Source organism: Lethenteron reissneri, chromosome 9 (genome assembly GCF_015708825.2).
Source record: "Lethenteron reissneri isolate LAM-NWPU_2019-01 chromosome 9, ASM1570882v1, whole genome shotgun sequence".
In the NCBI taxonomy this organism is placed as follows: Eukaryota; Metazoa; Chordata; class Hyperoartia; order Petromyzontiformes; family Petromyzontidae; genus Lethenteron; species Lethenteron reissneri.
This window is the reverse complement of record NC_083787.1, coordinates 2,613,753-2,628,801: the sequence shown is the minus strand read 5'-3', so window position 1 is coordinate 2,628,801 and position 15,049 is coordinate 2,613,753. Positions and strand designations below refer to the sequence as shown.

Below are 15,049 nucleotides of genomic sequence, written 5' to 3'. Positions count from 1 at the left end.
CACCAATATCCATAATAGAGGCTTTTGGGTTAGATGGCTTAAATATAAATGTGTCGTTAAACCACCCGACAAAGCCAATTAGGAAGGTTTGTCACATAATAAAAACATGCCAATTCGTTACTTCTTACTAGTACAGCACTCCCCGGTATGTTGCAGAGTAAATGTTGTGGGTCTACTCTGAACTAGTAACGAATTGGCATGTTTTGTTGACGTGACAAACCTGACGAATTGGCTGTGTCGGGTAGGGTGGCGGGTTTAACGGCACATTTATATTGACGCGATCTAACCCAACAAACCTCTATTATCGAAATAGAACCGATGATAAAATGCTTTCGCGCACGCCGAGGCCAGGAACAAACGCGAATCGGAGAGCCACGTCGCATTTCGCGCGGCCAGAAGAGTAGATTTGCGCTCGGACGAGAGAGCGAGCGAGAGAGCGCGAGACGGCACCGCGGCGGCTCGAGGGGAGTGGTGGTGGCCGATGGGCGAGAGGGACTGGTCACTGGTTACGCAGAATGTCAGCCAAGGTGGCGACGGCACACCCCACCCCCCCCAAAGTAAGGACAACCGCCGCATTGGTGAGCGGCGACCTGGGCCCACGGCGTGGTGGCAGTAAGGCGGATTGTTGACGCACCATCAGGACTGGGGAGAGACGACGTCGTGTTGCGGTGGTAGCCTTCGTCTAGCAGTGGATAGACCGTGACCGATCGTGACGGTGATGAAATACGCTCGATCTTAGCACAAGACGCCACCGCGCCGAACAGCGACGATTTGTGGAGGCCTTCATCTCTCGGCGGATAGATCATTGCTCCTGACGGCGGCGGTGGTGGTGGTGAAGATAGGTCGTAGAAAGCGCGCTACGATCTCGGTGACCCCCAAGTTCAGTGGAGGGTCGACTTTTGAGAACGCTCGCCCGCCCGCTCGCGCATTCGTCCGCTACCCCTTGCGCGTCGTCATCGTTCGACCGGCGGACCGCGCTTGCGTGCCACCGGGGTCAGAGTTGATCCCCGTTGTGTCTGCGTGTGGTGCCGTGCCATGCGGTGCTATGCATTGCCGTGCCGTGCGCTGCCGTGCGGTGCCATGCGGTGCCGCCGGTGCTGCGGTGCCGTGCGGTGCCGTGCGGTGCCATGCGGTGGTGTGTGGTGCCATTCCCGTGCGGTGCCGTGTGGTGCGGTGCCATGCGGTGGCGTGTAGTGCCATGCCATGTGGTGCCATGCGGTGTGATGTGGTGCGGTGCCGCCGGTGCTGCGGCGTCTCGCCGATCGGCGATGCGCGCGGTGCACCCTCGGCAGGCCCCGTCTCGCGCACAGCTGGGAGGAGTGTACACAGCGTGCGGTGACAAAGCTGGAATGTGCGGCTTCCTCCCTGGGCTATTAATAGAAGCTGCTCCGCCGGTTTTAGCCGAGCAAGCGAGAGGGAGGAGGAGGGGGGGGACATTCGGTGGAGGCTTTTCTATTCTCTCTCTCGGCTGCCTCTTGTTTGCTCGCTCTCTCTCGTTCGCTCACTCGCCGTTTATATATTTTTTATTCCACCACCAACTTCAATGCAGCGTCTACGCCGCTCCCCGCTTTACTGCCGATTGTGGAGCGATGCTGTCCACGCGTGTTGTTATGTTGGCTGTGCGGGGAGCGGTGGCGCAGTGGTGGTGGTGGCCGCTGCGCTGCCAATTCGCCCGAGTGGTTGAGAGCGGTGGCGCAGTGGTCATCTCACTTGGCCATCGTGTGAACCCGGCCCACCCGAGTTCGAATCCTGGCCACGGTTAACCCGTGTTCACCCAACACTTGTCCTGTAAAACCCCTTGCTTTTCTCACAGCAGTAAATGAACACCTGGGGTGTTGTGTAAATATCGGCAGTGAGGGGGGGGTGGAGACATGGGCAGCTGGGGGTGCTAACCTAATAGATGCTCGCAAACATCACTTGCCCCATCGGTCTTTGCGTGGCTACACGGGGGATCTCGGTCATCAAACAACCTTTACAACTCGCGCGGCTTTGAGAGACCTTTATTCAGCAGTGTATTGTTGACAAAGGGGTGTACATTATATTTTTACGCAATGTGGCTCAGACGACACTTGGGGATAAAAATAGAGCAGGAGAAAAAAATCGAATTAAACCAAACAACGACGAAGAAGACCGCCGCGGACGCGTACAGTACGTCAGCGAGTGTTGTGGTGTAACAAGGTGTCGTTCCTCGGCAACTGTTGCTGCGCTGGGGCGTGATCCCTGCCGGTCTGACGCGACGTTTTGCGCGTCGGCCGACGACTCCGCGACTCGGCGTCGTCGGCCAACGCGCCGGGGTCGAGATGATGCGGGGGGGCGGGGGGGTGGCACGGCCGTGACACGTCGACGGGCGCGCCAGCGACGCCGATTCGCTCGCTCGGCGATGTCACGACGCGCTTCCAATGGCTCGTGCGTGACCGGAGCCGGTTCCACGAGGGGTAACGGCTAACCGGGGCGACCGCCCTGGGCCCCGTGCTTTGGGGGGTCCCCGTGACTTCGACGTCACGGCGTCTGATGTAAGACTTCCGTTTTAGTTTGAAGGCGTCGAGGCGTTGAGGGGGGGCAGCAACACGGTGGAATTTGTCCCGGGTCACCCCCGCCCAATGGACGTCCCTCTACGCGACGATACCGATTGGATGTGTGTGTTCACGTCTAAATGCGACTGCGTGTCAAGCGCGCTGCGCGGAGACGGTGGACGCGGTTTTATTTTATGGATGGATAGGGCCCATCGTCGGTCATCGGCAGGCACTTGACCAAGCGGTGCTCGCGGCCATAACGAGAGGCATACTGGATGCGGTGTGCCGGGTACAGAAATACTCTGCGGGTTCACTGTACCCCGACAGAACCGGCTGGAAATCAATCCCCCTGTCATCGTCGGAGGTGATGACCTTGAGCCTGGACTTGAGCAGGGGGCACGGAGTCGACAGCACGGACGGCTGGGGGGGGACGGGAGTTGCAGACTGTGTGGGGCAAGCAGAGGGGAGCGAGTGATTGCTGCGGTGGCATTGATGATTATTTTGAGCTGTACTTTGGTGCGTGCACCGTGCACCGCACGACCTCTGCACGAACTGGAGGAGCCGGTACAATTGCCGCAATGTATAAAAAAAACTGTGATTCTTGAGTCAAATTGCAACCCCCGAAATGTGCAGCATTGGAGGGGGGGGTGGTGGTGGGGAAATCGGTGGGAGGGAGGACACAAATTGTTACAGCCTTCATGGCCATGGTCAAGAGTGGAAGTAACCCCCTCCCCCACCACCACCAACACGGAACTCTGGCAGCAAAAAAAATGCAACTCCCAGTGCTGCCTTCCGTTGTAGCAAAACTCAACTCGTGATTCCCTCAGTAGATGGGCAGCGAAAGGGGCCTCCCTGCCCGCGCCCACCCCACACCCCCCGTGTCCCCCGTGTGTTCCCCACTGCGGTGCAGCTCAGGATGTAGGACTCCGCACCAAAACAGCGCGGGCAGAAAAAACACGCGAGACTTCTCGTGGCCGAGTGCCGACTCCTCTTGGTCCGTGGCTCTCGCAAACCCCACTGTCAGTAGCGAGTGGTCGAGTTTTACCTGGGTGCGTTGCCTACGCATGTAAAAAAAATACATTTATAAGGGAAACAATAAAGAAATTCCAGCCTTTTGTAAATCCGCTACTGGCCGATGAAGGCCCTCCCAAACACAAGTCCATGGGGGTTTGTTTGAGCAGACTTCACCTTCATGGATTAGTATCGATTCTTAAACTCGCGATTCGATCTTGCGTGTGATTCGTCAACGGATGCGTCATTCATGTGGAGGCGGGGGGAGTGTGTTTGTTTGACCATTGCGACGATACTGAGAATCGCGTGGACACTACTTTCGAATAGGTGGCCGTCAGTTTGCGACGATTCATCGATTCCGCCAGGGGAGTGAATCGTTACATCTCTAGATCAACGCGCGTGCTCGAGTCAAACAAGTGGACGTCATCGTGGTGACACATCGTGACGACGTGACCGCTTGGGCATAATGGCCTTAAGACAGAAACTCCATTCCCAAATCTCAAAGAGCAATCTGCTCCATGTGTCAGCGAGAGAACAGCCCACGGAATGCGCGTATATATTCACATACTGTCTGCCAAGAGATGGTTGCGTGGCAGTAAAACTGATTTTGTATTCTTTGCAGAGCTGTCATTTAACCGAAACAAAATTTAAGCGCAAAACCAAATGTTTGTATGGTCGTTATTGTTGTTGTTATGGTTCGCTCATCTCTGTGGAACGCCAGTGTCCCAGCCATCAATCGTTCAAATCCAGACTCAGGACTTTTTATCTACAATATAAACATGCCAACTGTTTCTGTATAGCATCTAGAGATGCCTCATTTATATGGCTACATAATCCACCCTCCTGCCTCCCCTCCCCACCTCTCACCAACTCCCCCCTCCGTTGAAGTGTTTAACGAATATTGAATCTAATTCCCCAGACGAGGATTGTTACACCCAATTCTTACACCCCCATTCGAGTTGTAACATCAGAGCGTGGGGTACCTGCTAACTAGGGTTTGTGTTTGTTTTCTTCATCTTTTGTCTGATGCACCCCCCCCTGCCACCCCCACTCCCCGGCCCCCACCGGCTTGCCTGGCATTGGCGGTGGGACTGGCATTAGCGGTGGGACGTCACAGGCCCTTACAGGAAACGCCCGGACGTCAAGCCCAAGATACTGGGAAATACAAAAAAAACCTGCTACATTTCCATTTGCTGTAATTGGAATCTGATGCAAAAATCTAATCGCGCCGTTGCGTAGCAAACGGCGACGGGCTCGCGCGTTGAAAAATTTCGCTCGACTTGACGCGGTGACAAACCGGCTCAGCCCCTCGTGTTCATATTCGAAAATCGACGTCCAAAATAGCGACAAGAGGTGGGCACACGTGTGAGCGTGCGACGAGCAGAGCGCATGGTCCGCCGACACGCTCGAGGGCTCGCGGGTCGTGACCTCACGCTTGCCCCTGGAAACACCGATTGCATCGGTCTACCACGTGGCCCCGCGAGTGGGTGACCTCGTGCTCTCTCGCTGTGGGGAGCGGTGGTGCAGTGGTTTAGCGCGCGGCGCTACGAGCCCCGCGACCCGGCTCACGGCCAACACCAGTGACGATTATCTGAACCGGTTCTGGCCCTCTTCCCCTAGGTTGACTCGGCCTCAAATGAGTACCCGGTGTGGTGTGTAATCATCGTCACTGGGGAGACGAAGGCAGACGGGCGTGGTGCTGGCCACCCACTTTCTCGTGTACCGTGCCGGCCTTAATAGGTGCTCGCTAACAGCACTTGCCCCAACAGTCTGTTAAGGCTGCACGGGGGATCTTTGTTTCGCTGTTTCTGGCTTCGAGAGCTTTCACGGACGGCAGTTTAGTGGCTGCGTTTGAATTTAAGCCGGTGGATAAGTTGGAGTTGGGGGACGGGGGCTAGACGCTGTTGCCCTCCCACCACCACAAGTGGGCCATCCACCAGCGTTGGTTTATATTCTTAAAGAATCCCTTGATGGAGTTGTCTCGGTATAGATTTAGAAAGTTAGCCACAACCGCTTCTCATGATTTGTAAAAAGTTAAAAAAAGCAAAAATTAAAAAATTACTTGAAGGGTGGGTCGGGCAGTTGGGAAATTCGCAGTACTGAGTTTTCCCGAGTGAGAATCTTGCATTTGAGTTGTCTGTGACGTGTTTTGAGTTGATAGATCTCGGTACGTCCACCAATGGGACAGGACAGTTCACACACTGCTCTCAAACCGAGCCAGCAGATGACCACAACGCAGTCAATAATAGCTGCACAAACTTAAAATTTGTACTTTCACGTTATTTTCAAATTCCAATTCTGAGAATTTAATTTCGTTGGTTTGCCACGTGATGAATCATTCTCCGTAGCAGGGCGCGTGGACAAGTCTAGCGCCCCCTAGTGTATGGATACAAATTTCGCTTTAAGGACTCTCAGATGTAGTTTTATCATATCTACTTTTGCAGGCAGTTCTGTGGTGCATATTTACTGTGACAGTTCCAAATTCATAATTTTTGTCTCCTGCATCCTTCACACCATCCACAATACTGGCTATGGCTGTGACTGCTTTCCAGCTGTGTGTGTGTGTTCTACCTCCAATGTGGGGAGCGGTAGTGTAGCGGCTAGCGCGCTGCGCTACAAACCTGGCGATCCGGGTTCGATTCCCGCTCACGGCCAATACCAGTGACGATTATCTGAACCGGTCCAGGGCCTCCCCTAGGTCGATTCAGCCTCAAATGATTACCTGTTGCGGTGTGTAAACATCGTCACTAGGGTGTTGGCCACCCACCCCCCTCGTGTGCCGTTCCGGCCTTCATAAGTGCTCGCGAACAGCACTTACCCCAACAGTCTGTTAAGGCTACACGGGGGATATTTGTCTCTTTTTTATCTCCAGTGTGCCAAATGACCTGGAACAATATTCTGTGAGAATTTAAAACGGCGAACGTTGTCAACGCAAGAACCTTCATCTCGGCTCACCAACGTGTTTTTGGAACGTGTGGCGTGTGCTTTCGAGCGCGTTTGACGTTTCCCTCACGTGTTGGGGGGGGGGGGGACTGAATATTCAGGAAATGAACGTACAACTGAAGAGGTTCCACAGGACGTGGAGCGAAACCCCTAGCGTGCTGAGCACACAAGCACGTCCCGGAAAGCGCACATCTGACTACTACGATTTAGCTCTGTAGCTCTTTTACAGAAGCGACGTGGCTATCACAAACGATAGCTCAATGAAGTGGCTTATCGTCACTTGGAAATTTAAAGCGGCCAAATACTCTTACACGCACGTTGATTTCTAAACGTGGAGAAAAATATCCACGCGACCACGGAAAGAGAGACACGAAAACTCCAAATATACAGCGGGCGTCATGGGTTCGGGATCGAGCCCACGTCCTCCTGTATACCAGGCGAGGTAGTGAGCATCTCGTCACCGTGGCATCGTGGCGCTATGCAGAATAAGCGAGAAAATCTACTCGGTAATAACTTTTAAACTCTTTCCCAAAATGCTCTGGGGGAAAAAAATGTTGCTAAGTGGGGCGGTCTGAGTAATCCATTGGCCCAGAATAAATATTTGACTTGTTGGTACCACCTGAGATGATACAACTTGAGTTGTATCAACACCGTTAATTCGGCAATAAAAGAGAATCATTCATGTTTAATAAGTTTAAACCATGTTGATTGACCCTATACAGGAAACGTCAGTGATTTGTTGTTTAAATGAGCAATGATGTGCACTCGTGTTTACATCCCTGAACCAGCAGTGAACATTCCACTTTCCTACGATGGGGGACACGTATCTCTAGAACAACCACTGTTGACTTCCCCCACAAAGTGGTACTCCTTTTATCAACCCACCCCCCTGGAGGAATGATGGGGGTGAGTCAACCACCAACCAACATTTTTATCTTTCAACATTTCTGATTGATCACACGCCACTGTGGCCGCTCCATGAACAGAAACTGGCATCGCAGAATATTCCTCCCCTCCCGCCCGTGTGTGTGATTCCGTCGAATTCTGCTCTGGCCTCATCGGCCCTACGGCCACGGAACCTGGGTTTGCCGACACCCGGCAAACAGTCATTTCGGACCGAACAGGGCAACCCACGAGGCAGGAGGGAGGAGGCAGAGAAGAAAGGCTTAGCTCATGTTTTTATTTTTTTCAAAACTCCCGTCTGTCGGTCCGTCGTAACGAGCCGGCGCTGAATACGCGCGCCTGTGCTCCCGCAGAGGCGGCGCTGCCTGCTGCTGCTGCTGCCGCCGCCACGTACAGAGCGCCGCCTGTCTGGTAGTAATTAAGGGGCTTTTACCATCGAGTGGGAGAGCTGAGACTGGATGGGACCGGATTTGGCTTTTGGCGAGGGTAGCAGCGTCCACCCCCCCCCCCCTATCGCTTTTGCAGGTTGCTATTTTTAGCTAATTTCGGTGGATGTTGTCCCACTATACTCTTCCCCTGCCCCATTCTCTTCTCCTCCCGCTGGCCGGCCCCCACTCCCGCCGCCGTCCAAACCCCGACCCCTCCCCAACGACTCCCCGCCCATCAGACCATCGCATCCCCTGTGGCTCCCCCCCTCCATCCCTCGTCCTCTCCCAGCAAAAACCTTGAGCGTACGCCGGGGGTGTTTTTTTTGTTTCATGCGCCTCTGCGGGGGCCGTTAGATCCCTAGCACCGGCTCCGGTCAACTTCGCGGTCGGCCGAGAAGACGGACCCACGCGGCCCGGCAGCGGGGGGAATGCGACGGCTGGCAATGGCCGTGTTCGGTCTAAATTGCAAACTGCGTCTCAAGATGCATTCCTCAAGTGTCATGTTCAAAGTCACTTACGGCCGCGTATAAATGTCTCTGTAGCCGAGAGACGAGCAGAGACGCAGTGAAACTCCGAGTAGGTGTGTGTGTGGTTTTGTGTGGGCTTGCTTGCTCAACGTTGTTGCATGGTAATATACCAAAAACAGATTATTTTCATCTTGGCCGGCCGACCAATCAGATTGGATTGAGGCCACACACACTGCCTGTGTGTGAGCGCGCTAGCGGTGGGCACATCACCCCTCGAGAGATGAGAGGAATTGTCACGATTACATTTTAAGAATCCGTTCTATCTTTTTTGATTTGGTGAACGGTGGTGGTTTGCAGGGGGGTCCACGTGAACCCATTGCGTATAGCAGCTAACATCCTCGTCATCGGCGTCGCAAAAGCTAGAAAGCGCACAAATATGTGCGCGCAGGCACATGCCGAGAATTACACTTAGAGACGGAGGAACACGCGGAACACAGAACAAATGCAAATTAGAGACATTTAAACTTTTTTTTTTACAGGGTAAGGCCCACTGAGCTACATAGCTCTTTTTCAGAAGCGACTTGGCCACAAATGATAGCTCAGAAAAGTGGATTATGTGGACCCGGGGGAAAATCCACACGACCACAAGGAGACCGAACATGCAAACTCCAAATATACAGCAGGCGTCAGGGTCGGGATGGAACCCACGACCTCCTGTATACCAGGCAAGGTAGTTAACATCTCGCCACCGCGGCGTTATTGCCATGAAAAAAAGTAAGTGGGCTTGGGCAGGACGCATCTCCAAGAAGGAAAGATCCCAAGTGGTCAAGATTGACGGAGTGGTGGCAGCCAAAGAAGGGAACACGCACGAGAGGATGGCGACTGCAGAGACGGAACTGCGATATCGTTGATGCACGCACAGGAATGAGATGGATTGTTGCATTGAGAGACCAATGAAGGATGGCAACAACTTTGGGGAGCCCTTCATCCAGTCGTGGATACGTCATAGCTGATGATGATGGTGGTGGTGCTGATGTAGGTTCTCCCACAATGCCGTACGACCTTGGTAACCTAAGTTCAACCCTTGACCGCGGAGAGCACCGATGAAAGTTTTTATTTATATATCTGTAGCTTGGTCCTCTCCGAGGTTGACTCAGCCTAAAATGAGTCATTGACGTATCAACACAAGATAAATATCAGCACTATTCATGTTGCCAACGACATATTTGTCCTGCGATAGAGGTTTTCTTTTTACAACACTTGCGCCAACAGTTTATATATGATTAAATGGAGAAGCTTTCTCTTTGTGCGCGTGCAAATGCGTACGTAAAATAGTCGTGTAACGATGCATCGGAATCCATAAAAATCTATTAAAATCGATTCCGATGCCGAAGATAGACGCCACGCATCGCGCGTGGGTGAATCGGTTATTCACGATTCACGCAAATCGCATCCGAATTACACACCCATGTCACATGTAGACTAACGGAGCCAATGCAACGGCGCAGACGAGACGGGACGTACGAGATAGGAATTGAGGTGGTGGGATTGAGATAACTATCGGGAGAAAATTTATAAATTGAATCACGGCTCCCATGAATCGTGGCAATTCATCGAATTTTGGAGTTTGTGGCGAAGGTGGCAGTGAATCATCGCATGCGTGGTGTGATATTTCCGCAGTATGCGTTTTATATATAAAATAATGTGTGTACGTGTGAGGAATAGCGGCTGACACAACTTCATGTGCCAGTTCGTGGAACTGTAAAACCTCTGGCTTTGTGGCAGAGGCACAAAACTACCACAAGGACAAGGTCGGCAGTGTTTGTGATATGAACCCATGCGTGAACCTCAATGGCTTGTTATTTGCTCCCATGTCTGTGTGTGTGTCTGTGCGTGTGTGTCTGCAGTCCGGCAAAAACAACCCCCTACCTCCTCGTGGTGCCGGACGGCAACTGCTGTGGTGGGCAGTGCCGTGGGGGGAGGGCCAATTTAGATTGGCCTTTCCCTTCATGGCGTTAGTAACCACGACAGCGGCCAAATGGGGGCTCTGTACGGGTGCGAGGGGCTGGTAACCCCTCCACCTTCAATTAACTACCACTAAACTACGATGTAAAAAACGTATTAAGCTTGTGCCGGAGGCCCCGAGGGGACGGGCGTCTATGATGTCTCCTAGCCCAAATCCCATTTGGCGGAGCCAGGAGACTGAATCCTTACTCTCGGGGCTCCTCCAGAAACAACAAAAAACCACTACATGTGGCCACGTGGAATGTTCGAACGCTCACTGCGGAGGAGAGGCTGCCACTCCTCTGTCGGGAGCTGGACCGGTACCGCCTGGATCTCTGTGGTATTCAGGAGGTCCGGTGGACCCGCTCTGGCTCCTGCCACTGAGGGGTGGACAGTCCTCTACTCGGGGGAAGGAGACTGCCAAACAACAGGTAGTGGCTCTTCTTCTGAACAAAAGAATGGAGGGGGCGTGGGAGTGTGGCGGTGAGGTGTGGGAAGCTGTAAGCCCCAAGCAAATATGGGAAGAAGTCAAACCCTGTGAGTGGCTGGCTGAGGTGCCATCTGTTGAGGAAGTACTGAAGGTGATCCAGAGCCTGAGATCCGGAAAGGCACCTGGCAGAGATGATCTCCCAAGCGAAATGCTGAGGGAGGATGGCATTTGTGCACAGACTGCCCTACATGACATCATAACAACAGTCTGGACCACTGGATGAGTTCCGCAGGATTTGAAGGTTGCCCTGGTGGTCCCCCTCTTTAAGAAGGGGGACTACACAGACTGTAACAACTACAGGGGCATCTTACTCTTCAGTGTGCCGGGAAAGATCCTGGCAAGGATTATTCAACATTGCCTTGCCAGGCATGCTGAGGAGAGGCTTGCGGAGCCCCAATGTGGTTTCAGGAAAGGGTGGTCCTGCACAGATGCCGTATTTTCTGTCCGTCTGCTACAGCAGAGGTGTAGGGAATTCGAATAAGACCTACATCTCTGCTTTATTGACCTGGTCAAGGCCTATGATACCATCAGTAGGCCTGAGCTCTGGGTTCTTCTTCGTGCTTTCGGAGTCCCTGACCCGCTGCTCACAATCATTAAGGATCTTCATGATGGTGAGCGGGCCCGGGTAAAACTACGTGGCCAGGAGTCGGAGCCATTCCCTGTACACCTTGGGGTGCGACAGGGATGTCCTCTGGCTTCCACATTATTTAACATCTATTTCGACCACGTAGTTCGTGTGAAGCCTTTGATGGCTGTACCGGAGGAATTTACATCTGGTACAGATACAATGGGAGGCTGATCGATGCCTGCGTGCGGTCAAGGGATGGCTCCCTATTGCTCATACATGTTATGTATGCCGATGATCTGGTAATTGCTGCTCACTCAGAGGAGGAGTTGGAGTCGGTGCTGCTGAACCTGGAGCATGCCACTAAGAGGTGGGGCCTTACCATCAGCTCCACCAAAACTAAGCACCTGCCTGGGTATTTTGTACCATCGGACATTCCACCCCCACAACTCCCAATTGGTGATGGGGCAGTTGTGGAGACAGTGGAGAGTTTTCCATACGTGAGCAGTGTGCTCAAGATCGGCTCCAGGTTGACAGCAGAAGTGTCACTCCGAATCAGTTGAGCGGCAATATCTTTTCATCGGTTGCGTAACGCTGTGTGGAAGCTACCTGGTCTTTCGCTCCGCACGAAGCTTCAAGTCTTCTCGGCCACGGTCATTCCATCCCTTCTCTACGCTTGCGAAACGTGGACCCCGCTAATACAACATCTTCGCTGGTTAGAAACATTTAGGCTGGCCTGCCTACGATCCATCCTGGGTTTAACCAGTTTGGATTGTGTGAGGAGCTCACAAATCCTTGAAAGATCTGGGCAAAGTCCCATCGGTGAACTCCTCCGGCAGGCAAGGCTGCGTTGGCTGGGTCATGTAGCCCGCATGCCCAGTCACCGCACGCCTAAACAGCTTTTGTTCGGCCGGATAGAGGGGGCTAAACAGGCGCGGCACGGGCTAGAGAAGAGATGGAATGATGTGGTACAGGAGGACGTGGGGCTGAGTGGACTTGCCGATGACTGGTTCCAGCGGTGTCAAGATCAGCCTCTGGAGGAGGCTCGTAAAGGACGCTACTGGCAGTTGGAGGCAGTCGCCCTCCAACAACAACGGAGGGTAGAGGAGCGACGCTCACAACAACGAGCGGCGCGCCGGGTGGCTAAAGCACAGCAAGTTGGCACAGTAGGGGGCACAGGTGGTGCACCAGCAGCCAGTCATCTTAGTCAGTCGACCCGTGGCACCTGCTGGGTCTGCCCCATGACCTCCTGCCAGCGGGCGTTCGACACTTCACGTGGCCTCAACGTGCACGTAGCCTGGCACAAGCGTCGTTGTGACGTCACCGCTACTTAGTGGCAAATGGCGGTTGTTGTCTGTTCTTGTCTGTGCGTGTAGTATGGAGAGCAGTAAGAGTGCAATGGTGAGCGCATTGCGCTACGAACCCTGCGACCCGGGTTCGGTACCCACCTCATGGCCCAGCACCGGTGACGATTATCTGAACCGGTTCTGGGTCTAGTTTGACTCGGTCTTAAAAATAATTGTACCCGGTGTTTGTGTAAACATCGGCATGGAGAGACAAAGGCAGCTGGGAATGGTTTTGGCCACCCCACCCCCTCGTGTGCCGTTGCAGACTTCATCGGTGCTCTCCAACAGCACTTGTCCCAAATGTCTGTGAAGGCTATACTGGGGATCTTTGTCTTTGTGCGGCCAGTTCACACAGTAGGGAGCACATGTGGTGCATCTGCCAGTCATCTGAGTCAACCCCTGGGTCTGTCCCATGACCTGTCAGCGAACCTCCGACACTTCAAAGCGCACCTTGCCTGGCACAATTGCTGTGGTGAAGCCCACCGCCACTTAGTGTCAAATGGCGGCTGTTGTTGTGCGGCCCGGGTGCGTTGCTGGCCCCCACCGACTGCTCGTTTTACTCCCGGCCTCGGATTTCGACGCTCACAGCGATACAGAGGAGATGCAGAGAGGGGGACCAAGAGTGAGAGTCGTGGTGAAATTGTGGGGGGGGGGTAGGGGGGGGGCCTCCTAATAAGCGCACCGTATGTAGCCAACATCCGCACGTAAAGACGGCGCTGCGTGTGTCGGCACGAGAACCTATGTTGTCAACGCTGACCCCTGTCACCCCTTCTTGCCCCCAACCCCTAACCCCTCACCGCAGGAATTTTTCGACCACGTGAAGGCCCTCTGGCAGGACGAGGGCGTGCGGATGTGTTACGAGCGATCCAACGAGTACCAGCTCATCGACTGCGCCCAGTAGTGAGTACTCCTGGCTACTTATTCAGCATCGTCATCGGTTTGCCACGACCAATCCACTTCCGGTTTACCCCAATCTGTCGCGGTTCTGCGATGTAATGACAACCGCCATTCGCCACTGAGTGGCAATGATGTCGCCACAGTGCTTGTGCCAGGCTACGTTCACTTTAAGGCTACGTGAAGTGTCGAACGCCCGCTGGCAGGTCACGGGGCAGACCGAGATGCCATGGGCAGACTGACTGAGATGACTGGCCGATGCACCACCTGTGTCCCCTACTCTACCAACTTGCTGTGTTTTAGCCGCCCGGCGCTCCGCTCATTGTTATGAGCGTCACTCCTCTGCCCTCCGTTGTTGCTGGAGGGCAACTGCCCAGTAGCAGCGTCCTTCACGAGCCTCTTCCACGATGTTAATAATCCACCTAACACCTGCACCCCAGTTGGTCTCATCGATCCATGTCCTCGGTTGGAACGCCCTCTCGGAAGCATTTTTTACTTCTTAGTTATTATTACGATCACAATTGTTTACTCAGGAACGCTTCTTCACTGAGTCCCCAAGACTCTTTCAGGAGGGTTCCTGCCAAGTTCTTGCAGTCGGGGGCGACGTTGCTACTGTGTGTAATCCTCGTTGAGTAAATTTGCAGACACTTGTTAGCGTCGGGATGTTTAGTCAATGCCACGTCGTAATGTATGACGGCCTCCGCACACCATATCGGCCATGGGGAAAGTTTGGACATACTTCACCATGCTGCTCAGTGTGGTTTGGTGAAGAGAGACCGCTGCCGGTGACTTTTGTCTGCGTATAATTGCGGTTAATAGATGAATTTACCCCTTGATAGGAATAATGTATCCCTTCTGGGAGACTACCTCCGGGTGGCTCATTAACACAAAGGCTCAGACAATAGATACATCTCCTGCTACTTCTGGGGTCTCTGTTATCCACGCAAAGAAAGTTTTAATGGGGTATAACCTTCAGACGGGATCAATTAACATTCTTTTTGGCAGTGCGGATAATTGCAGTATCGCAAATGGCAGCAGCGACCGGCACATCAACGGCCAAGGCCCCTCATCCAGCAGTGGATTGACAAAGTGGCCGGATCGATAACACCTCTGGATGATGATTGATCACCACACATCGGCTAGCCCACCGGATTATCGGTGCGTCGTGGTGAGATGTTAGCTCCCTCGCCTGGTACGCAGGAGGTCGCAGGTTTACACGAATTAAAAGGCGTGAATTCTGACAGCGTGCGGTTCAGTGTGGCAATTATTTTGAGGATTGTTAATAATCATAATAGTCGATTTATCGTCACACCTATAGTTCGTATACAACTATATGGGAGAGAGAGAGAAAAATATGAAATCTCATTCAAGAAATAGGAATACAATCTTCATCGCCCAAATGTATCCTGGATTAAACGATCGGTTAAGAGAGACCGGGCAGGAGCAGCAGCAGGAGGGAGGGCAGCCTTATTGTTGTTGTGTTCG

At 53.3% G+C, this 15,049-nt stretch overlaps 1 protein-coding gene across 3 annotated transcripts in view; it reads left to right on the top strand.

Moving 5' to 3' along the window:
- Positions 1-15,049, top strand: part of GNAS (GNAS complex locus) — a 102,986-nt gene that overhangs the window by 70,719 nt on the left and 17,218 nt on the right. For all 3 annotated transcript variants that reach the window (XM_061548646.1, XM_061548647.1, XM_061548648.1), the window contains exon 5: positions 13,473-13,570. In XM_061548646.1, the coding sequence (XP_061404630.1) occupies positions 13,473-13,570 (98 nt within the window). The remainder of the gene's footprint in view (positions 1-13,472; positions 13,571-15,049) is intronic.